The sequence below is a fragment of the Varanus komodoensis genome, unplaced genomic scaffold, assembly GCF_004798865.1.
Source record: "Varanus komodoensis strain SLA01 unplaced genomic scaffold, ASM479886v1 scaffold8, whole genome shotgun sequence".
NCBI classification, from domain to species: Eukaryota; Metazoa; Chordata; class Lepidosauria; order Squamata; family Varanidae; genus Varanus; species Varanus komodoensis.
The window spans coordinates 10,917,060-10,940,875 of NW_025336481.1; the positions used below are offsets into that span (position 1 = coordinate 10,917,060).

The 23,816-nt window shown below is 40.3% G+C and overlaps 1 protein-coding gene across 3 annotated transcripts in view; it reads right to left on the reverse strand.

The window, feature by feature from the left end:
• Window positions 1-18,952, reverse strand: part of GNAS (GNAS complex locus) — a 126,984-nt gene extending 108,032 nt beyond the window's left edge. The window contains exons 1-2 of one of the 3 annotated variants that reach the window (XM_044455394.1): window positions 18,779-18,952; window positions 14,582-14,654 (exon numbers count right to left, since the gene is read on the reverse strand). In XM_044455394.1, the coding sequence (XP_044311329.1) occupies window positions 14,582-14,654; window positions 18,779-18,917 (212 nt within the window). In that variant the 5' untranslated portion in view covers window positions 18,918-18,952. The remainder of the gene's footprint in view (window positions 1-14,581; window positions 14,655-18,778) is intronic. The other 2 variants (XM_044455395.1, XM_044455396.1) reach the window with 2 other exon arrangements.
• Between the last annotated feature and the right edge of the window lie 4,864 nt (window positions 18,953-23,816).

Genomic DNA, 23,816 nt, shown 5'->3' on the forward strand with positions numbered 1-23,816 from the left:
ATCAACATGTATTGCCTGTTCCAAACTCAGGGGAGATCTTGTTGCACTGAGCTAAGATGAAGTAGGACTCAGATTCCAGGCCAGCCTCTCTCAACCTTTTAACCTCAGAGGAACCCTTGAAATAATTTTCTTATCCCAGGAGACTTCTGCATAAAAATACAGGCCCTGGCTTTAATGTAAATAAAGGTTGTAAATTGATTTTAATTAGTACTATTTATGACATGAAAAAGTGACAATGTTGAATAATATGGCTACTGAAAATCATAATATAAATCAGACTTACTTCTTTAATGTGAAACCTGTATTTTTTGCAGCATAAGACCTAATTCTCAGCTGAACTTTAGGCATCAGGTGTGATTTTGCACTACCTTCCACAGCATCTGCAATCCCTTCAATCCAACCTATGCACACACACTCAGAAGTACCAAAACATTTAATGTTATTTATATTATTGTTGCTATTACTTATTTCACTAATATGCCATTCCACCCTGCTATCCTTCCCTTAAGCACTGCTTTGCAGGAAAGGCTTCCCTAGCCCAGCCAGATCTGCTTGTGGGAAGGGTCCACCAGCAAGATGCAGAGGTAGCAGCCTCCTCTTCTTCGTCTGAGCATGGCGCCTCAGAAATAGACCACCTCTGCCCATGGAAGCTTCACCAGTGGCCTACCACTTCCTCCTTCCACTGCTCACTGACAGGGGCCATGTGTGTGCAATGGAAGGAGGGTGTGAAATAAGGGCTGCTGCTGGCTGTTTTAGTGCCAGGCACATGGACTTGCCACCACACTGCTCCCTACAAGCCTGAAGTGAACATGCTTCTGGCCCTGGCCCCTTTCCTCATTGTCCGTCACACCTCCCAGGCAACCAAGGTGAGCAGAAGAGCACCTGAGACAATATGTGAGTGTTTATATTTCACATGGATGTGCATGCGATACATATATATTCTCGCAATACAGAACCCCTGGTGACCTTTTGTGGAACCCTGGGGTTCCTGGGAACTCTGCTTAAGAGAGACTGCTCCAGACGAACCATTCTTTTCCTCAGGACTGAAATGAAAAGATGTACTCTTTTGAAGTTCAGTTCCCTGAGAAGTTTTGTGGGATGCTTTCTCTTGCAAAAGCACCAAAGACCCAAGACTATCAGGTTACATTTTCCCATTTATTATGCCAATCATTTAGTGATATTTTATAATATAAACAGGCTACAGTTCGTTGAAAAGGGTTTTTTTTAAAGACTGAATTTTAAATAACGGTAGACCAATGCTATGTTTAAAAACAAATCTTCATGCTAATTTTTGTTACAATTAAGTTCAAACAACATTTGGGCTAAGTACACATTTTAATGTGGGTTGTCACTGAACAATATTGTTGTTGAAACACAGGTTATTATCATGTTGCCAGAACCCAGCCATGCTAACAATCCATGATTTAATAATCACAAAGAACAAATTAAGGCAAGGCAAGTTTTGCTGTTGGGCTGTGACCTTTGGGTTCTTTGCAGTTAATAAACCAGGGTTTGTTAGCACATTTGAATTCAACCAACATGATAACCCATGATTCAAAAACAACCCATGATTCAATGATAACCTATAACATATATTCAAACCCTGAGGGTCGGTTATTATGCTGTCCAAATCCAGCTAATGCCAGACTTAAAAGACATCTAAAATCTCACAAGAAACATTTTCTTAGTTTGACTGTACCATTTATCAAGGTCTTTAGAGTCTCAAAGAACATGTCAAGACAGGTAATCATTTTATGGCCCCTTGAACATTCTGGTTGTTCCTAACAGCATGCAAGAGAATGAGGTAAGTGAAAAACAGCTAATATATCAAGTTAAATATATTTTATCCATTATATTTTTGATCTCCCCCAAACTTCCCCAAGTTAGGATACCTGGTCAATCTGGCAAAACTAGTAAAATAATAGTATCACTGGTAACTGTAGTTGCATAACCAGGGGTGTACACAGAAGTGTCAGAGATATACAGAAGCTGCCTTATAACACGTCAGATGATTGGTCCAACTAAGTACTGCCTTCAATGCTTTACAGCATCTCACCAGATAGTGTCTTTGCCCTACTGAAAGATGTTGGAATTGAACCTGGTACCTTTCACAAGGTATTTGTGCTTCAGCTCCCTTAATGCTATCCATTGTATTTCATGACCTGTTGACCCAAAGTTTGCAAACTTCCTGTATATGCACAGGCAGTCCCCAAGTAACAAACCTCCAAGTTACGAACAAACCCTTCTTGTGAACTGCAATAAAGCCTATTTATTTTTTAAAAGTTATTGCTGAAAATCATCACCTCCATAGAGGAGAGAAAGGGGAGAGAGGGACTGCCTCCAAAGCATCACCAAAGAGAAAGTGAAAGGTAGAGAGAGAGCCCTCCAAAGCAGGGCTTCCTGCCCCATCCATCTGGAAAGGGCAATCTTTCTGCATTTCTTTGCTGCAAACAGGCAGCACTGGTGCACTGGTGAGTTTGGGCAGGGGGAGGGTCCTAGAGATATTTGTGATTCTTCCACTTTCATGGGAGTCCTGTGCCCCTACCCCCATTAATGTGGAATGCTGACTATATGTGATCACAAATTCATCGTAAAGACATATTTCCATTTTCTCAGGAACAGAACTCATTCATAACCTGGGGACTTCCTTTATCTATAAAATGAAGGTACCTGCTTCATGTATTAATGAAGAGTGCTCTAATTTGAGAGATTATGCCACACAATGATCTTTAGTACTTTCTACTAGACAAATCTACACCGCTTTATCATTTTACAGGTGTACTGTTAAACACATTTAGCAAAAAGCAGGTCTGGCCAAAAGTATTATATATTAAATAGCATTAGATTCTTTGTAACCAGAACCCCACAACCAATCTAAATAGCAGAACTTACAAAAAGAACAGTTCAGCCATTTTGGACCTCAGTAGCAGGCATGTGAACCTTAAAACTCTGAAATGCAGTTCCATAATTTAGTAAAAGTGTACACTACAATTGAAAGTAATATTAATATTATATATAAATAATAGAAGTAACAAAAGCAAGTGAATGTCCTAAAGAGCATATAATCTAAGTGTAAATGGAAAGAGGGGAAGGTTAACCAATAACAAGAGTAGAGGAATAAAAAGCAATGCAACAGCAAATTGGATGAATGTGAGCAAACACACCAATGTACTTTCACTTAATTTCAGAAAGACAAGCAAATTAAGAGTTAAGCTAAATGTGTCACAGAAAATCTAAACTCTGAACTTGAGGTTTGTGGTACCACATATTCTGGAATTATAATCATCCCAAATTTGGATCTGATATATAACTCAGCAGTAAAATCTTACAGCTAAGCTCTAGCGCCTGTTACCTTAATGGAAAACAACAGAATTTTTCAGAGGTGAAATTGCTCAGAAGTAAACTAGTACAAAAGGATAGAAAATACTTTCTGGACAAACTGAAGCTGTTTTAATCACACCTAGTCCTCTCTGAAGACCCACATTAAGAACTTTGTTATTTTTACATACAACAGTTTGGCTAAAGCAATTAATCTCAGTGGGTCCTAGTACATAGCTGAACTCATAGCATTTGCAATACAGACAGATGTGCACATATTTGAAGCCAGCAGGAACAGTCTTTTGGCATTCCGTCTTCACCAAGACTGACACTCCATCTGAATGTAACAAGAAAAAGAGCCAAACTGAATGTCCAAAAGACTCAAGATTATTAACTTAATTACAATTCTTCTCATGAAAGTAGCATAGTGTAAGATAATAAATTTGATTTTATCTGTCAAACATTCTTGGGAAGATTTTGCTTACTCAAAAAGTTTTCAATGTTCAAAATACAATTCTCCAAAGAGCCAAAAAATTACTCCAGAGTACAAGTTTTTTATTTCTTAAAAAATTGGAGAAGTCTAATGTTTTTAACATGGACACAAACAAACAAGCACCACAGTAAGCAAACATGAATCAGCACTCTAGCCTTACAACAAGCTTATAAATGCATATAGCCTTTCATATAATAACCACTGATGGAACAAAAGGAAGAAAAGGAAAAACAGCATGCTGGACAAATTTAGAAGGAAGAAAGGAAATTAGAAAAAGAAAGCCTTTTTAGGCTTTTCACCTAAAAATAAAATTAGACAGGCTAGTATATCAACCTTGCTTTTTTATTCCACAACCATCACAAACAGACTATTGCTTATTATGCCTACAGTCCTTTGTTCATACACTGTGTTTTATTAATTTTTAACTAGAAATAATGGCTGCATGTGTTCATAGCAAGCCATGATATGCATAAGCATCATTTAGAAGCATATAGCACTTTTCTCTCATTTCGTCCAACCCAAAAAGCAGCATTTAATCATAGCTTCCTGTTACATCTAAACTGGGCAATTTTATCAAATGGTTTCCAAATAATCTAGCATATAGTTTCACTTTCTTTATGAATCCTGAGTAATTTGGAAGTCTTTAGTCAGTTTCCTATTTTGGCTGCAATAAACAGCTACTGTTTCCCATTATTTTAAGACTTAATGTTTATTTTAGTTAGGGCTTTATCATAGATATTATGCTGTGCCTTTCTTGTTGGACCATCTTGAGACTTTAATGTATAGGATGGGATACAAATGTTTTAAATAAATAGAATAATTAATACCATAGCCTTCTGGCTTGTTTCCCCACCTATGCAAAAAGATATGTTGGAAAGGAACAAAGAGGCTGCATACAATATATATTGACTTATTAAGCCAGAATTTGACCATCCACACAGGGTCAGTGTTCCAGTGACATTTTAATGACAACATAAACTTTTCATTACCTCTTAGCAGCTTCTCAACTAACATGAAATAGTTCTCACTTGCTACACTTAAGCAGTTATAAATATATAAATACATAAATATCTATATATTTATATATTCTCAATATATTTAAACTTTATTTTCGATCACTACAGTCCCTTTAAACCTGATTTTTCAGACAGGAGGTAAATTAGCACTCAAGACTTCCATAGTTACAAATGGTCCAGGATTTACTTCATTTGTCATTGCAGACCACAGTAAAAGCTATTTTGTCCTTTAAATTTTTAAGAAATGCAATTGAGAAGTCAGGAAAACTACATTATAAAATTAACCAGGAGCTGCGACAGAAGGATAAAAACACAAACAAACTCTGGCCTAGCTTCTAAAATATTATGGATTTATTTTCACACATATTGCCGAACTTACAACTTGTAAAGGCGAAAGTAGTACCAGATAGCCAAAGGGGGAAGGAGAGGAATAAATCATACTTCTGTGCCCTGATTCTTTAACATTCTTCCTTGGGTAACTGCTATATTGTGCAGTTGCTATTCCAGAGACCATGCAGTAACATGAGGACCTAAGAGCTTAAGGCATCAAATATGGACATGGGTAAGTAAATGACATGGGTAATCGTTATGAGTATCATCTTAAAGAAAAGCCCAAAACATAAGCCACCCCAGGCTTACTCAAGAACAACTCCATGGACTTCTTGTAACTATGGTGGAACTTTACTGAGTATACCCTTCTCTACCTCCTTGTCCCTCCCTCATTGTTGAACTACTATTGGGGTCTGGTATTCAATTTCCCAACTGCATCTTTATCAGGTACTGAATATCCAATAGCCCTGATCCTGAGAGCACACAATGCATGTAAGCAATCGGTTACATGTTGTTCCATTTCTTCTCCTCCGCCCACACTGTCACCCACACTGATGCCACTGTTGGCAATTATCAGTTTCAATAACCCTAAACCTATGTTGAAAGTTCTCACTCTGCAGAGAAAGCAGAAAAATCAAGATGCATAGGCTGTAGAACATATTTTTAAAGGTTTGAAAATTAAAACATTCTGCATTTAAAATTTTCAAGATTAGTACAAGAAAAGTTAAGTTTTACCAGTTCCACTTCCCTCCCAATAATCAGATGACTTATCTGATCTAACAAATATGATTTAAAAAAATCTGAGGATGAAGAATGAATCACTAAGATAGTTGCAAATGAAGAACACAGCCAGCAACATATTGATCTAGTCCACATGATCACCACAGCCCACCATTGTTTATTTATGCCCATGGTCCATTATAGCTTGCTCTGGCAGCCATTTTGACTACTCAAGGCATAGCAGGACATTGCTGTAAGCTTAGCTTGACATCCTAACCCAGCAACAGTGGGCTACTGTTTTTAATCATGCCAACTCAGATTGTTTTAATGTTGGTGGTTTGTCAACTGCAAAACTTCTCACTGCATTTGGATGTCATGATAAACCATGGCAACTACCAACCACAGCTTGAACATTCTAAATGGCCAGTATCACTTGCTGCAACCCACAATCCACTACAATGATCCCATGAACACAACTACTGGCAGACCCCAAGTTACAAACATCTGAGTTATGAACAACCTGTACTTATGAATTAACTGCCATAAAGCTCATTATTTTAAAAAAAAATTCTGCAGGAAATCATCATCACCATAGAGAGAGAAGAAACAAAAAGGTAGAGAAAGAAGCCCCCAAAACAGGCTCTCCTGCCCTGTCCATCTGGAGAGAAAAATTTCTCTGCATTTCCTTACTGCAAAGAGGTGGCACTGATGCATTTGGGAAGAGTGTGTGCTGAGAGATATTTGTTGTTTTTGCACTTTCATGGGGGTTCTGTGCCCCTAACCCCTGCAACTGTGGAGAGCCAACTATACGTGATCCAACTTACATACAAGTCTAATTTTAAAATGAATTTCATTTTCTCAGGGAATGAACTCATTAGTAACCAAGGGACTGCCTATACAGCACCAAATCTGTCTTTCCATTCTAATATGTACTTTACCTCTTTATGTCTGACAAGGTAACACTGGCCTAACTGGACAGAAAACAGGTAATTGTTTTATAACACATAATTTAAAGTTTCTGTGAGAGAGTTGTCTTCAACACAGACAACTGATAGATTCCTACCTAACTTTCTTATGTTATGCCCTGCTTTTTATGTTCTCAGATTCCTTGAGTAGATCATTCTACCACTTTTCTAACAGAAGTTTTGCCCATTTACTGTTAAAATCTACTTTTCTAAAACACAGACTTCTGTCCTAATCTTAGTAGATACTGCAGACTTCTCTTCATTATAAATTCATACTTTAAATCTTCTCTTATTTAAGTAACAGTGTCCTTGATACTAGATACATGCATAACACAAGGAGTGCCATTTTCTTTACAGAAGAGACAAGATGAGAGAGAAGAGGGGAGAAGAATTGGCAGAGTTCCCTCTCCATTCAGGTATAAGTACAAGAAAATCAAATAGAAAAATCTTAGAATTTGCTTTTAGAAGACAAAGGAAGTAGGCACAAAGGTAAAAGTATATTTTTGTATCTGTACTCATTACTTGATGTCCTAGTAGAGTCCAGCATTATCAAAAAAAACTTATCATGTTATCCTACTTGCTGTAAACAGAAGGGTCCACAAACTAGCTCCCAATGTGTGCTCATTTTCCTTCAATAGTAGCACTCAAAAATTGTTGCAGGTGTCTAGCATGCAACTGAGTAAGCTTGAATGTGTGTCTTTTGCTGTCTTTGTGCATGGATGTTGGGATACATTTAATCACCCACTCACCCTTCAAATGTTACCAAGATGTATGATTAAGCTCCCCCTCCTATTATCTACTTACATTTAAAAAGACACATGCATTTATTATTTAAATATTTGTCCAGACAATTAAGAAAAAAAATCCTGTTCAACCCACACATCTTGACTTTAGTGGGTACCATGCATCTTTCATCCTTTCCCATGGTTCCTACTTCCTATCTTTACTATGTAATTTAGATATCTATAAGCTTTACCTTCCCCCATTCTATAACAACAAATGCACTGTACAAATTGCAATACTTGGTGTCTGAAGATGGTAGATATATATGTTGAAATTGAGTTAATTTACTTCTCTGTCACTTCTGCAAGTTTATAGTAGTGGGTAACAGCATACTGTCTTGTAGCATTTATAGCCAATTGCAGTTCACTTTCATAGGTAAAATTATGTACTTAGTTGCCAAATGGCAACATATAATAAGTAGTTCTTAAAATGATGGTTCAAGTAGACTTCAAGAAGCGAGGTGCTTGGTAGCCAATTTTGCTTTCCCTGTGCCTGCAAGTGGCTCCCACTTCTGGGTGTCCTGGGACAGAGGACATGCATGCCCAAATATTCTACAGGAGAATCTGTGCCACTTTGCCTTTTCCTGCATGTACTAGGAGAAGAACACAGCAGTGTTCTTTTTAACTACTCACTGCTTCTTCCAACTGCTGGACCCAGGACAGCTAGAAAAATATACCTGGGAATTCCAGTAGCTGTTGAAGTATCAAGCACAGCAAGGAGAGAGATGTGGACTAGCAGGGTTCTACAGATCAGCACACTGAAAAGAGGGGTGGGGCATGCATGTACAGGAAGGTGAAGCAAAGAAGCATACATATTCTGAGAGGTTAGGGTACAGTCTAGGTTTACAGGTATTTACAAGTTTTGGAAAAAATGTACTGGTCAGCCCAATGATCATGCAAGATGCTAAACTTAGCAAATGCCTCTCCATATATCTTGCCAACACAAGTTGTAATTAGGTGTGAAATGCCTAAGTCTCTCTTGAAAAAAAACAGCTGCAGAAGAGTCAAATATAATCCTGAAATTTATATATTTTATTCAATAATTTTAAAAAGATTTCCTGGGACATTTAGAATGCTTGTTTATTTATTTATTTAAAACATTTCTATGCCGCCCCATTCGCCAAAGCCTCAGGGCAGCTCACAACATAAAATTAAAATATAATACATTCAAAATATACAACAAATTAACAATATAAAATAAGTCGCCCTGGCCAGATAAAATAAGCAAATAATATTAACAATTAAAATGACGTTTAAATAAAAAGGTCTTCGCCTGGCGCCGAAAAACAAATAACGATGGCGCCAGGTGGACCTCTCTGGGGAGCGCATCCCACAGATTGGGCGCCACCGCAGAGAAAGCCCTCCTCCGAGTACCTACCCTCCTAATTTCTTTCACGGAGGGTTCCCGGAGAAGGGCCTCTCCCACAGAGCTCAAGGGGCGGGCGGGCGTATATGGATGTAAGTGCTCCTTCAGCTAACCAGGACCCAAGCCATTTAGGGCTTTATAGGTCATCACCAACACCTTGAATTGGGCCCAGACTTCAATGGGAAGCTTATTTTATCTGGCCAGGGCGACTTATTTTATATTGTTAATTTGTTGTATATTTTGAATGTATTATATTCTAATTTTATGTTGTGAGCCACCCTGAGGCTTCGGCGAATGGGGCGGCATAGAAATGTTTTAAATAAATAAATAAATAAACATTCTAAATGTCCCAGCAAATCTTTCTAAAATTATTGAACAAAATATATAAATTTCAGGATTATATTTGACTCTTCTGCAGCTGTTTTTTTCAAGAGAGACTTAGGCATTTCACACCTAATTACAGCCATACAAACTTAAGATTAATCAAACTGATGCACGGAAGATCATTTGGCTTTCTTAAACTCTCCTAAATCAGACAAGGACCAACGAATAGCATTTAAAAATTTATGCATTGTTCCTCCACAGCCCAATCAAAATCACAGCCATGGAGAGCTGAAAGTATGAATGAATCCAGGTGAAGTCTCTAAAAGTCAGAACATGCTCTTACCTGCACTGATTGCCCAAGCACTGAATTGCTAACCAAGATCACATTTCCAGAATTTACCCACTTCCCTGCACAGATTGCTTCCTATCTTCACTGGGCTTTGGGGGCTGAGCTGGGAAGAACACTTCCATAAACAGCAAAACCAGAGGGAAGAGTCATATGATTTTTTTGCAGACTAAATTAAATCAGCACCATCTAGTGAAATGCCCCCCCTCCACCACCACACACACAATTTAATACGGGTCATGCATATGAATCCTGCCCTCTGACACTGGAGATCCATGGAACAGAACAATCCTTAAGGACTACTTATACAAACCTAAGATAAAGTACACAAGAATAACAGTTTTTTGAAGCCAACATCAACTACCTGCTGGTTATTAAGATGGTACTGATTTTGGTCTTCAAAACATCTGGGAAAGGAACAGATATTTCAACAGTTTATTTTATTACACTTCTCATCACTGCCTGATGTACAGCAAAGAGGTGACAGATGCAACCTTGAATACAGATAGTTTGCTTAAATCTCATCCAAGGGAAGGACTTTACTGTACAAGGTTTTGATTAAGAGTCCTGGAAAGGAAAAAGGACTTTGAATCATAAAAACGGAACTCTTTCTCATGTATTACCATCATAGTTCATCATAAAACAGTGGCACACTCTTAGCATCATTCATGTATGAGGTTTGAACAACAGCGCAAAGATGCATGTTCTCAGCAATTGCACCCAACTTTACTGTTCTATGCTTCAGATCTGCCAGAACAGAGAACTGCTTCTCAGCACACTAGAACACATTTTCATTTGGGTAAGCATTTAGTGGCCTGGATTATACTGGCAATAATAATGTATGCGCATCTGCACACACACAATTTATATTTATTGATCCAAATAAGCATACTACCATTCACCTACAGAAAATAATCACTTCGATGGAAGCCATACATCCAACCTTCCTTATTTACTTCCCGATGAATATTTCAAGACTCTACTGTAAGAAAAAAATGTCCTTGTTAAATTCCTGGTTTGATTCTTGGTTCTCCTCACCCCCGGCTTCTTCCTTTGATGGCTGAACACAACGAGAAAGAACAGGCATCAGGTGATAAGGAATAAGAGGAAATGGATCTGAAGAATGAAAGTTTCATATTGTGCTGAGCATATTTAGGCTACTTTTTCTGCTCTAGATAAATTTTCTAATTTTCAGTTGTGGTCACTGTTGTCCACTGAACAAACTTTTATTTTATTTTTTTTTACCAACAGATTCCTAGAATCACAGTTTAATCTGGAAAAGGCTTATGAGAGAAGTAAATTATAGGCAGGCTTATAAATTTAAGAGTGCTACCTATAAAGGTAGTTGAACATTTTAAAAGAAATGCAAAATAAAAGTTAAGCACGGATTGATCTTTTGTCAATCTTTTAAATAAATAAATGGTTTCTAGCCTTCAGTAGTAAAGTAACCCTAAATCAGCACCCTCAAATCAAGGATGCTCTTCAGCTGTTTGGCAGGAGAAAAGATAGCTGTCCTATTCTAAATTTTTCGTCTGAATTTCCACCAACTAATAAGTTTAAGGTATTCAGACAGAAGTCAATCTTTTGTGATGACCAATAATTAGGTATATTTTAGAACAGACTGCTGATAATAGTGTGTAAATACAGCACTAGAAATAATGTTGTATCCAGTTTGTCAACTTAAGGAAGGCTCTTTGATATAGCAGAAACTTTCATCAGCAGAACTGAACAGGAAGTGATTTTTGCCAGAACCCCAAGAGAGGCCCTTCTAACTGCATGAGAAGTGGCATGGGCTTCAGGAGAGAAGGTGCATCATTAATAATCACCTTCCTCTGTATTCCACAGAGGAATAAAAGCTTCCATGGGATCAAGGTGCCTTCTAACAGCAGAGGGGCAGCACTGAATGCCACTCAGTATGTCAAATTCATATGTACTCCAACCTATATTGCAATAAAATAGTTTCCCAAGTGATTCATAGAATATTATGGAGGGTGGTACAATATTTCTGCAGATCTGGGAGAATCAGTACTCCACATTGGCAAGCTTCTAAATGACTTTCAGTAAAGTATGTTTATATTAATTTCTACCCAGCGTATCCTACCCAAGCCCTCATAAAGTGACTTACACTAGAAAATTTTAAGACAATAACTTTGTGATATCGTATTTATCACTTGCTTAAAGGCAGCAAGAGAGGGTGCTAAGCAAAATTCACAGGGAAGCTCCAATGACAACTGTACTGCCCTGTAAGAACCTTAATTTTGCTACTGCATGGGAAAGAATGAATAAGACCAATGGCAAAAGGAGAAACAAAATTTCTGTGGAAAAGGGGAGCAGTGTGATACGCACACAGAGCACACAGAAAAGCAGCAAATTCCCAACATCGCTTGCATTTTTTCAGGCTTTCAGCAATTATGCACACACATCAACAAAAGAATGTAATTTTCTGTAATTACTAGCAGAATACCAAACAGCTGAGTTTCACCTACAAGACTGGGATTAGAAAGTCTAATATTTAATTCTTTATTAAAAATGTGAAACCTAACTTTTCACCATGCTGGAACAAAGCAGGTTTTGCCAGGTTGCCATGTGCATGCTAAGATTGTGTTAACTGAATTCTCAAAGATAATTACATCTGATGCAGAACCCCTAAAGGAGTAGGTGTTCAAAATGGTATCAGTCCCAAATACATAAAACAGGTAAGATTCTTTAAGACAGGTGAGAGTCTTTCAGACTGTGTGATAACACCAACTAAGTTACAAATCAAAGTCACATGACTTGAAGTAATTCTTCTGCATCAATGGTGACACATTTTCTGCTTAAAAACAAGAACCACATGAATCCACAATCAACATTTTTATATGGTTACTGTGACAGCTATCAAGCAAAGCCGGCTGTAAATCACACGCTGTATATCACACACGCTGTAGCTACTAACTGCTTTCTTGCTAATCAGTGGGCCCAGTTTGCACCACACAATATCCCATTGTGAGATAATGTATGCTAGTCACAGTTGTTAATATGCAAGCCCTGGCCAAGGGTTGCCAAGGCTTGTCATGTCATCTGAACCTGGCAAGAGGGTGGGGGATGTTATCTGAGGATTATGCAACCCACATATAACTGAGGGCTGCTTAACCCTCAAATAACCCCTGGTAAACACCACATGAGGAGGACTGTCAACCCCCAAATAGGGCTTGCGTAACCATAAAGGCTGAAAACATGTGCCACAGTGTCCTATGGTAGGCTGCTGTGTCATTCAAACCAGGAGATAAAAAGAGAAGTATTATTGTCATGACTTTATCAAAACTATGAAGTCATATCTGGAATACTATGTACTTCTATGGTAACTTCATCTCAAACATGCCATAGGAAAAAAACATAAAAGAAAGCAATAACAAACTTTCCTAGAAGGAAAGGCTAAAGCTTCAGGGGCTTTGTAGAAAAATAGGAAAACTAATTTTCAACAACAACATGATAGCCTTTATAAAATAATCAATGGTGTGGAGATATATTTTTTGTCTCACTCTCTCATAGCTCAGACTCAAGGCAGTAGATTCAAGTAGACAATAAACACACGGCACACAGTTGAATTATGGAACTGTTGCCTAAAAATGAAGCAATATCAATTTAAATTGCCTTGAAATCAGATTAGACACATTCACAGATGACAATTAGCTGGGGGTGGGGGGGTTAGCAAAAAAAGGCAGTACTATCAATCACCTTGCACTTCCACTGTAGGAAACAGAATGATAGACCTTTGATTGGACCAAGGAGGTCTCTCATGTTAAATTCCAGCCATAATGTGATTGATGGAAGCACAATGGGGAAACCAAACACCTCATTCTGGCCAGTCAATGCATTTGTGGGTGGGGTTATTTTTTACATTTATTCTTTGATCATCAGACTTATCATGGCATACCACAAAATGCCTTTGCAAACCCTGCCCCCACTGCCCTTCTCCAAGTTTCTAGACTCCTTTGCTTTGCTGCAGCTGCTACTGAAGACTCATGAAACTGTACTTGCATGTACTGAATTTGCTGAACAAATTTCTGGGTTCTTGCCTGATGTTACCAAAATAAAGAAACTACGGAGCGTTATTGTGAAAGCTAAATTTTGAAAATAGTGTTCTGAAAACAAAAATGTAGTATGATTTAGGAGCACACACTTCTCTGCAAATTATAGAACATCAAAACAGAATAGTAACTGCAGTATTTTTAAGTTGAATAAGCTTTGCTTAAAATTTTACAGGGGGAAAAATCTTGCTCTTTTACAGGGATTACTCCAGTTATACTTTTGCCCAAATGCCCAAAGAGAGAAGTTGTCAGTGATGAAGTTATGTTTAAAGATTTATATAAAATACTGAATTGCAAATTAAGCCTTGATATGCCTTCCATGGTTCTTGACCCATTAAAAGCAACCAAAAAGTTGCAGGGACACAACAAAAATACTTTTAATGAAACTTTATTCTAACTATGGAAACCAAACAGCAATCATAAAAGCCCACTGGTGGTCCAAAGCGTAATTCCAGTGCAAGACAAATTTTGTGAAGCAAACCTTAATGGTCCTTCATTGCATACATGCAGTTTTATTGTGTGTTTTACCTTTCTATGTGAAAAATGTTCGGAGAAAGACAACTAAAGCAGTATAACAGACCCTAGCATGACAGCCATACTGTAAGAGAAACTGCAGCAAAAACTTTGTCTTCATAAAGGCTGACAAATGAAAACTTGATGCAATTCCTAAAAGCAGACACCGTTACATACTTGTAAAGTTCAGTCATCATATCCCAAACTAAACAAAGCAATGCAGAAAAAACAAAAAGTCAATAAATCCTCTCCAAGCTGGTATATCCAATTGCTCTAGTACTCATAGAATGAAACATATATTTACAATTTCAAATACAGTAAGAATACATATGACTTACTCTGCATTAAATCCATTCACATGCAAGATCCTCATTTGTTTGACAATTGTGCTTTTACCAGATTCACCAGCACCTATAAAATGAAAATAAATCAGTTTTAGAAATAAGTAGAAGGACTGCAAGAGCACTTGAGCTGCTTCTGCTCAAAAGGCAAAATACACAAACCTAGGTTATGTACCGCAAGACTGAAAACTGAACGGGAAAAAAGTAGTAATTGCTGCTGGAAACTGCAACTATAGCTAAAAATAAATGTGCAGCTGAAGCCATGTGTCAGAGCTGAAACCTGGAATATTTCACTATCCATTTATTTTCCAGAATCTCCACCAAAAGAAGCAAAATTGGGAAACTGAGGCAAAGGCATGTTCAGTATCTTGTGGGGAAAAGGAAGTCATCTTAAATGATTACCCCTTTCAAGTAGACAAGAGAATGAATGCTACTGCAGTTCATAGCTGAGCCAAGCAATTGCCAGTTGTATCTGTAAAAGCATCACACCTTTAATCACACCATAAGCCACTTAAATGCACTGAAACTGAGGATAGAGACATTGCTATTTGAAACAAAACCTTGCCACCATTCTGTTGCGGTGCTGCACGAGAGCTTCTCCATGGTCTCCATCTCCCATTTACCTCCCAAAAAAAGCTTCCCATCACCTCCACAAGCTGCACACCCCCTCATCAAGCTGCATATCAAATTTGCATTTTGAAAATATCATTTTGCTCACCCCATGAAAAAAATGTAGGAAGCAAAATGAAGAACAAGTAGTCCTTTTCTCTTTCTCCCACCCCACACATAAGAAAGCCCCTTTTCTCCCCATTCAATAAGCATGTTGCACCCACTCAGTCTCCTCAGTGGAAGATCTGAACCACAAAATCTGGCAGAGATATTCAAACACTCAAGTTGTTAGCTTCAGTATTTCTATACAAAAGCTCACTTCCCCTCTTCTTTTACAGGAACACAAGTTCTGCCATGGTGGTACACATGGTCTAGCATCTTTTTACAGTTTTTTCCCTATTATACTTCCAGAAACCTCAGAAAGAGGAGACATTACTGAGACCAAGCAGGACAGTAATCACGAAGGCAGTGTTTGTATTTCTCCAATGCTCGGCTTTTCCCGACACTGACAGTATGAGCCTCCATTTTGAGTGTCATACAAAGCCCTAAATTTTAGCATCTATATATCAAACTATATTTTTTCTTGGGGAATCTCTAATATAGCCCTTCTCTTTCTGTGTCTCAGTCTGCACATTAATCTAAATTGTCTCCCTTGCCCCATCTCGCCACTATTAATTATTACCATCAAGTTTTCTCCAAATCCAACCAAGAACATTTGAATACCAAAACATTGGACCTTCACCTCATTCCATCACCTTATTCTTGATAAATATTGATGAGAATAGGTTCAGTGAAATTTCTCCAAGGCAGTCAAGTAATTGCATAAAGTACTTGCAAGCCACAGTGCTGTAATGTGTCAAAAACCAATCAATCTATCATACCAACTAGTAAAAAGGTCAAATCAAAAGCAAGTGTGTTTCCTCCAACCTTCCATCCAGAAGGTTTATCATGATATATAGAATTACACAGAAGAGCTAAGCAAATACTGATTTAAATTTCAACCCTTTTCCTGACATTTCTAATAGTTATCTACAGAAGACTGAAGTTATTTTACTCACGAAGTATGTATATGAAGTAAATACAAAGTATAGAACATCTGTCACTAGCAGGCAATGAAATGGTTTTCTAATTGACATATCATACGGAGGACTGCTAAGATGGATATGGTAGCATGACATGCTTATGTGCTCTTTCTACTGCATTAATGCGTTCGTAACATACTGAAATACTACTAACTGTGGACTTGGGCTTTTCACATCTGAGTATCATATATTGTACACCATAACATCACAGATTTCATAGTGTCTATAACTTCGGTTATTAAAGCCATTACATCTGGGCCAGTCAGATTTCAGATAAATAAGGAAGCCATGTTCAAATTAGGAAAAGCCTGAAATTTTTCTCCAATCAGTTTTGTAATAACCATAGCTTCCAAAGAGATGTATAGACCAATCCTATATATCAACTGAGAAGTGCTACTGAGCTCAGTGAGATTTACTCCCAGGTAAGCATCTATGGGATTGCAGCATAACATGTTGTATGTGGGATATTTAAGCTGCAAAACTGATTTACATCTTGTGCCTTAAACACATCTGCACTGAAGTGATTCCAACTGATTTAAATAGATTTAATTCCAAGTATGCATTCTTGAGATCAGTTTTAAGATACTTCTCTACATAGGCATTCTGCAGCCATTAAAGTTTTTTTCTGAGTTATGCTAGCACAGACCCTTTAAGACGTTGGATGTTCTTATAGTTTTACACTTTATTTTTACATTTCTTCAAATTAATAACATCAGGGGCACTCCACTCCATATTTCCATGGCACTTTGTAAGTTTGAAGCTCATTTTTACCATGTTAGCTACCACCAAAAAGATTATCTATTGAAGCAGTCCTAGTTTTTCTTTTCCGCCACAAAAATCTTACTCCATTCATAGCCAATACTCCAAAACAATTAAAATACTAAGATTTCACATAGACTATATGACAGAAAATAGAATAATATTTTGGGAAAATCCAGAGCCTTCAGGCACTTTTTAGAAAAGCTGAAAACACATCAAGTAGGCCAGTCCTTGATACTGAAATCTATACAGAGCTACAGCTGGGGAACCGGCTCTCCAACCCTGCTTCCAACATTAATGATGACCATAAAAGTGACAAAGGGAAGAATTCAAGTCTTTTTAGTCTTTGACTTTTAATCCCCTTTCCCGGTAATCCCCACAGAACTATCATTTCCCCCCTCCCCATTTATCCAGAACACTCTTCATCCAGTCCTCCCTCCAATGCAACAGCATACTACAAAATTCCACACACTTCCTGCATGAATGTGAGTGCTAGGTGTACTATACCCAACGGGCAAAAGGTGAAGCCAAATTCTCTTAATATCCCATCCCCACGTAACATATTCACTTCAGTCTCTGCAGAGAGCCTGCAAGCAGCCAGTACCTTCACGGAAGTGCTAACGTTCTGCTGCAAGCACCCCCAAAATCATGCCACGAAGTGTAGGCCGCAAAAATATTGTCTCTATTTTAAAAGGACTTTCCACTTAATCATTGCTGACAACCCGTTCAGCCCATAAGCGTGGCCAGGCTAACGATCTGAAAGCAGGGGGTACTCCACTTAAAGCCCCTTCCATACACCATTTAATTATAAATACGGATTGAAAAAAAACAGAAAAGGCAGCATGAGATAACCTTTGAAAATTTATATTAACCATGTTTTGGGAAGAAGGGAGTGCAAAAAAAAGTCTGGGCAGCTTTTAGTTATAGGCTATTAATTATCTTTCGAAAATAAATAAAATCCTGAGAAGAGGGCGAATCCCTCGTAGGAAATAATTCACTGAGGGGGTCCCAAAAGGGCGGGAGGGAGAGGGAGAGGGAGATCAAGCTTATTTTAATCATCCACGGAGGGAGATCTTTTTTCCGAGGGCAATGAGAATAAAGCAACCTGGCTTTTTCTTTTATGCTCGTGGAAGAGGTAATAAAAACAGGAGAAGTGGAGGGGGCAGAGAGGGCACACGACCCTCTCCCACCTGCCTCCGACACCTCGCCAGCTACTACCGACTCTGCCCTCGAATTGTCACCTCCTGGCAACTCCCCTCCCCCGCCTTCCACCAGGACTACAGTGCGAGGAGCCAGCGACGGAGGGCCCGAGGCCTACCTTCGCCCAGGCCCCCTTTGCCTCGGCTGCCTCACCGCCACCCCGCGTCCCGGCGCCCCCCTCTCCGCCTCGGCCCCGCGGATGGCTGGACCCGTCCGGCCGAGAGGGGCCACCCCGGATCCTAGCACCCCTCTCCCCGCCCCCGAAGCCCTTTCTCCTCCTGGCGTGCGGGCTGCGTGCGTGCGCCTGGCGGGGCCCATTTCCTTCGGGACTAGGACAAGGCAAACAGGCAGGGCACCACCGCGCCTCCTGCCCAGTCACTCCCGGGCCCCGTTATCGCCGCCCTGCCCACCAGTTAGCCGGGGAGATCCGGGCCTGGGGAGCAACGCTGCCCGCTCCCCGAAGCATGCGGAGGCAGGCAGGGAGGCAGCCTGCCGTTCCTCACCCACCCCGCCGCCGCCGCCGCCGCCGCCCGCGCGCCCTTACCCAGCAAAAGGAGCCGGTGCGTGGCCCTATAGACCTGCTTGTCCTTTTGTAGCTGCTTCTCGATTTTCTTGTTGGCCTCGCGTTGCGCCTTCTCTTCGTTGCGCTGATCCTCAGTCTTGCTGTTCCCTAAACAGCCCATCTTGGGGGGCGGAATGGAAGGGGGAGGGGGGAAGGATTGGGGGAGGGGGAAGGATTGGGGTAAAGGAGGGGGACACAGGAGGAAAAGGGAGGGGAGCAGGAAGCAATCGGGGCTTGCTGGAGAAGGCTGGGAGGACGGGCGGGGGGGAATCGCTCTCCTTCCCCCCCTTTTAAAATTTTATTTGATTCTCCTACTCGCAGCTGCCGCTGCCCAAAGACATGGAGAACGCGGAGCCCGGAGTCTACTACGGGGTGGGGGAAGGGGGGGAGCGATGACTTTGCTACTGCTCAAGCCGGGCCTCCACCTCCTTTTCCCCCACACCTCTGCCAGATCCTCTCGCAATGCAGATCCTTCCTTTCTTTTTATACTTTTTTCAAGAAGGGAAGAAAACGAAAAAAGGGGGGGATTTGGGGGTAGGGTAAGGAGGGGGAGTTGGCAGCCACCAAAAAGGGGGGGGAATTCTCCGCAGGATTACGGGCTAAAAAAAACCTGGTTCCCTTTCCTCCCCCCCACCCTGCAGCAGAAGCAACAACAAAATTAGGGTGTTGTTTTCTAAAAATATCTCTCTCCCTCCAGCTTCCACGCCACCCTCAGTGGTGGGGGAGGGCAAAATAATATTAAGAGACTTCTCTCGCGCACTCTTTTTCTTGCTGGCTGGCTGGCTCTCTCCCTTTCTATATATAAATCCTCCTTCAGATCCAAGGCAGCAAAGCTCCGAGCAGAGAAACCTCCCCAAATGCTGGGCACGGAGAATCTAGAAATGTCTTTCTTCTTCGTTTTCTTCGCCTCTCGCCTTTCTCGCTCTTTTTTCGCCGTTCCTCGCTCGCTCTTTGCTGGCTTCCCCCTTGCAAACACGCACACCGCCTCTCCAAAAAAGGGTGAAGCGCCCGAAGGGGTCAACGCCAACCCTTCGGCTGCTGGCAGGCAGGCAGATTGAGTCCCCGCGTTCCTTTCTGGGCTGGGTAGATTTTCCTCCTCCTGTCGATATTCGGCGGCAGTTTCTTCCTCCCCTAATGGTGGTTGTTTGGATCCAAGGCCCTCTTCTTTTTCTGCCCTCTCTCTCGCTTTCCTTTCGCTGCCGCTGCTCCTGCTTTTTCACATTAGTTTCGCAGACGGCTGAATCCGCTTTTGCTTTTCCGGCAAATGCGTGAAGCGAACGGGAGAAAGGGAGAGGTGGAGGGAAGAGAGGGAGACAGAAGAGAAGAAAAGGCGATTTCGATCTCCTTCCCCCCGAAAAAGCCCCCCCAAAAAAACAGCTCCCCTATAAACAGCTCTCCTCTGGCCCCCTATTTTATTTTTCCTCTTCTCTCTTGCATTTCGCCGGCATTGATGATGATTTTAATTATTAAAATCTACAGAGGAAGGGGAGCGAGAGAGAAGGAGATGGGGTGGGGCAAAGCAAGCTCACACTGAACCATGGGAACTCAACCATTCACATGATACCCAAACGTCAGGAGTTAACTGGCTAGAGGCGCCCTCTTCAAACACCCACAGGGAAAGGCAGATCTGGGGACAGGCGGTGCGGCACGCGTGTGATTCTTGCTCCTGCCTTTCTCGACACGCCCCGGGCGGGGGGGGTGCGGGGTGGGCGCGGTACGTTGCTCTTAATTTGGGGGCGGAGAAGACAGACAGAAGAATCTTGTTGCTTTTGCAAGAAAGTGGGCGCCCTCTTCATACGGCGCCGTCCCTTTCCTGCCCGAGTGAGATCCTGCGCCTTCTGCGAAATGTAATTAAATAAAAACGTGCGCGCGGGGAGTGCAGGCAAAAGTGCATGTTCTGTAAAAGGGCAGCGCGTAACTCCTGAGATTTCTGTTCCCAATTCCTTCAAGAATTTGGGAATAAATTAAAATCCGGAGGGGGGGAGCTTGAACAGGATCTGTGAGTCGTTAAGCCACGACGGGGTTCCTGGGCAATTAAAGCAAATGAATAGCAATCATTAAAGGGGAAAGGAAGTCCCTAGTGGCCATGCAGAGGGATCATGGTCGGGCTGGCTGAAGAAAGAAGGAAAACAGCGGTAGCACCTGTAGCTTGAAACAGCCAAAAGTGAGGCGAAACGGGGGCCGAAGAGGAGAAACACGTGTCAAAGGCACTGGAGGCAGATTTGGGGGAGGGAGAAAGCAGGGCTTGGGGGAAGGGAACACGTGACAGCAATGCGGGGAAAGGAGCTGTGCACCAGCCGTTCTCAATATGATGCCCTTTGAACGTGTTGGACTACAACTCCCATCATTTCCCAGCCAGCATGGTTAGTGTTGTGGTTCAGCACATCTGGAAGGCACCAGGTTGGGAAAGTCCACACAACAGCAAACTGAGCCATAATTTTTCTTTTTAGTATTCTTCTCTCATAATTACAGGATGTTCACACACTGGTCTTTCATCCTGATTAATCTAGAATAACTATGTTACTGTTTTGTTCTCACTATACACACAGGGTCCCCAATTCACGTGTCCTTAAGCTCTTAGAAGAATGGGATCAACTCCCTGTTTAGCTTGTCAGCTTGTTGAGTACAGTGGTTAAGAAGGGGTATGCAGAAATGTTTCTTGGGTCATTTATATTTATGCTTATACTACATATGCAAGATCTCACACATAATTTACCTTCAGTAAAAGCAATCATACTTTGCATTTATAAGTGATTAGTCTTAAAAGAGCTATATCATTATTTTTGTGTGAATCACCCTATAAGTTAGGTTAGTATTTTTTGCCCTATTGGATATGATCCACATGAAAAATAGGTATGTTCAGAGACAGGAAGAATTCTGTTACACCTCATTAACTAGTATTTTGCCTGTTTAATGAAAAGATGCTACTTGGTATATTACCTTATTTATTATTTACTGTTGTATTTAAATCCCACCTTGCACAGAAGGCAAGGAAGCTTGCAAGTTGTTCCTCCTCTTCCTCACAACAATCCTGCGACCTCTAAATCTGGCCTAATTCAGAGGTCACAATCAGTGGGATTCACAAGTGAATGAGTGAGGCCCGTGTTCTCCAGAACCCTGTCTCACTGTGACGTCTGAGTCAGCCCTAAACTTGCATCAGTGTCATTAGCTAATAAAGTGTTTGATTTAGACAGTACAGGTCTAAGTGTAGGTTCACAGTAACTCATGGATTTCCGAGTTGATACAGAGATATGCTTAATCTCGGTTCCCGAATCTGCAGATATATCAGTCCCATTTTGTCTACTGCTCTTGCTCCTCCTTAACAGTGACATCACAAACATTTGTGTGTGTCTGGAGCAGGAGAAAAGTATTTCAACCCTATTAAGAACATGGAATTCTTTTTATGTTAGTAACCATTATCAGACAGCTGTACCAATTCTGGAAAAAAACAAGCCTGTAAACTTTGAAAAGCATTACGTACTGTAAACACTATAGAAATAATTGTGTATCAGTTGCAATGAGGTTGGAACTACTCCCAGAGACCTTTCAGTGCATTGCACAAACACACACACAGTTGTTGTATATTAATTGTGCTGATTCTGGTCATTCTTCCTAAAAAGCGGAGTTCTAGGTTGGGCAAATGGAATTTTCCTTGCATTTAAGCTGTGGTTTGTCACTGCTAGAAAAATGCACATCTTCTCCTCGTAAGAGAGGTCACTGCAGTTTTGAGCAGTACATGGTCTATTTCTGCATAACTGCCCTGGTCTTGTGTTGGTTTGAGACCTCATCCTCATCATTATCTTTTAGAATTAGGGGGAAACCACCCAAAAGCTGGGAAACCATCAGACAACAGGTGAAGGGGGAGGAAGGAGGTGTGGCCATCTGGAGAACCCCCTGAAAGCCACATTGTGACCAGAGCGGGGTTGGATTTAGCTTCTGGGCCTGAAGGTTCCTAACCTTGCCTTAATAATAATGCTCCACCTGAAAAGGGAGATCTGTAGAGAAGCAGAAATGGACTAGGAACATAAGGTTCACAGAAACCTCTTGTTAATTTTGATTTAATGTCGACCAGATAAACAATAATTTTAAGTGCCACTTTATGAATTCATGAGCCTATTTACAAAACTTATATATTTCCTAGGAGTGCAAAAAATGTGTGTGCATGCACCCACCCACATTTACCTGGAAGTTAGTCCTGTGAAACTCAATAGGACTTCTTTGAGTAGCTCAACTATATGCTTGTACTGTAAAGCCTTGAAATACTCCATTCTACCAGTAGCTGACTTTGGAACAGTTCATTACTATCAACAGCTGTTTTAAGAACACTTGTTTTAAGACTGTTAACGTATAAATGTATGTGTTCATTTTAAAATGTATTTCAATGTTATTTTTTTCTTAATTTTCAATCTAAAACACAACAAAAAGTATTGTACCCACCAGAACCATAGGATACATGTTACAGATAGAAAAACTCATTCTTTCAGGACATTTTCCCCTCCAAAACTGTAATGATTCTTTTGTCAGATCGAATTCTTTCCCTTTTTAAAATGCATACTCAATAAATACACTCAAAGCTCATTTAACTTATTTTCTCATTTAACTTGTTTTCTTACAACTTATGCCCTTTTCTCACTTTAGTATCACAAATTAATTTGTCATTAATAACTATATTCCAAATTTCTCTGTACCAGTCACACAACTGGTACTTATTTTACTTTCCAATTCATAACTATGATGAATAAATATTTTTAATTTTTCACAGTTGTTTAAAGTAATCAGCGTTCTGAAAGATTTCAATGTGTGTGTGTTGGATATCTTTTTTTGTCCATGTCACAAAAGATGAAGCTAGGATATATGATCCTGAAATGTAACACTGAGTATGTTAGTTAACTAACCATGAGAAGACAGTAATGCTAGGGAAAGCTGAAGGCAGTAGAAGAAAAGGAGGACCATAGACAAGATGGATTGACCATATAAAGGAAGCCACAGCCATGAGCTTACCAGAGTGGAGCAGGACTGT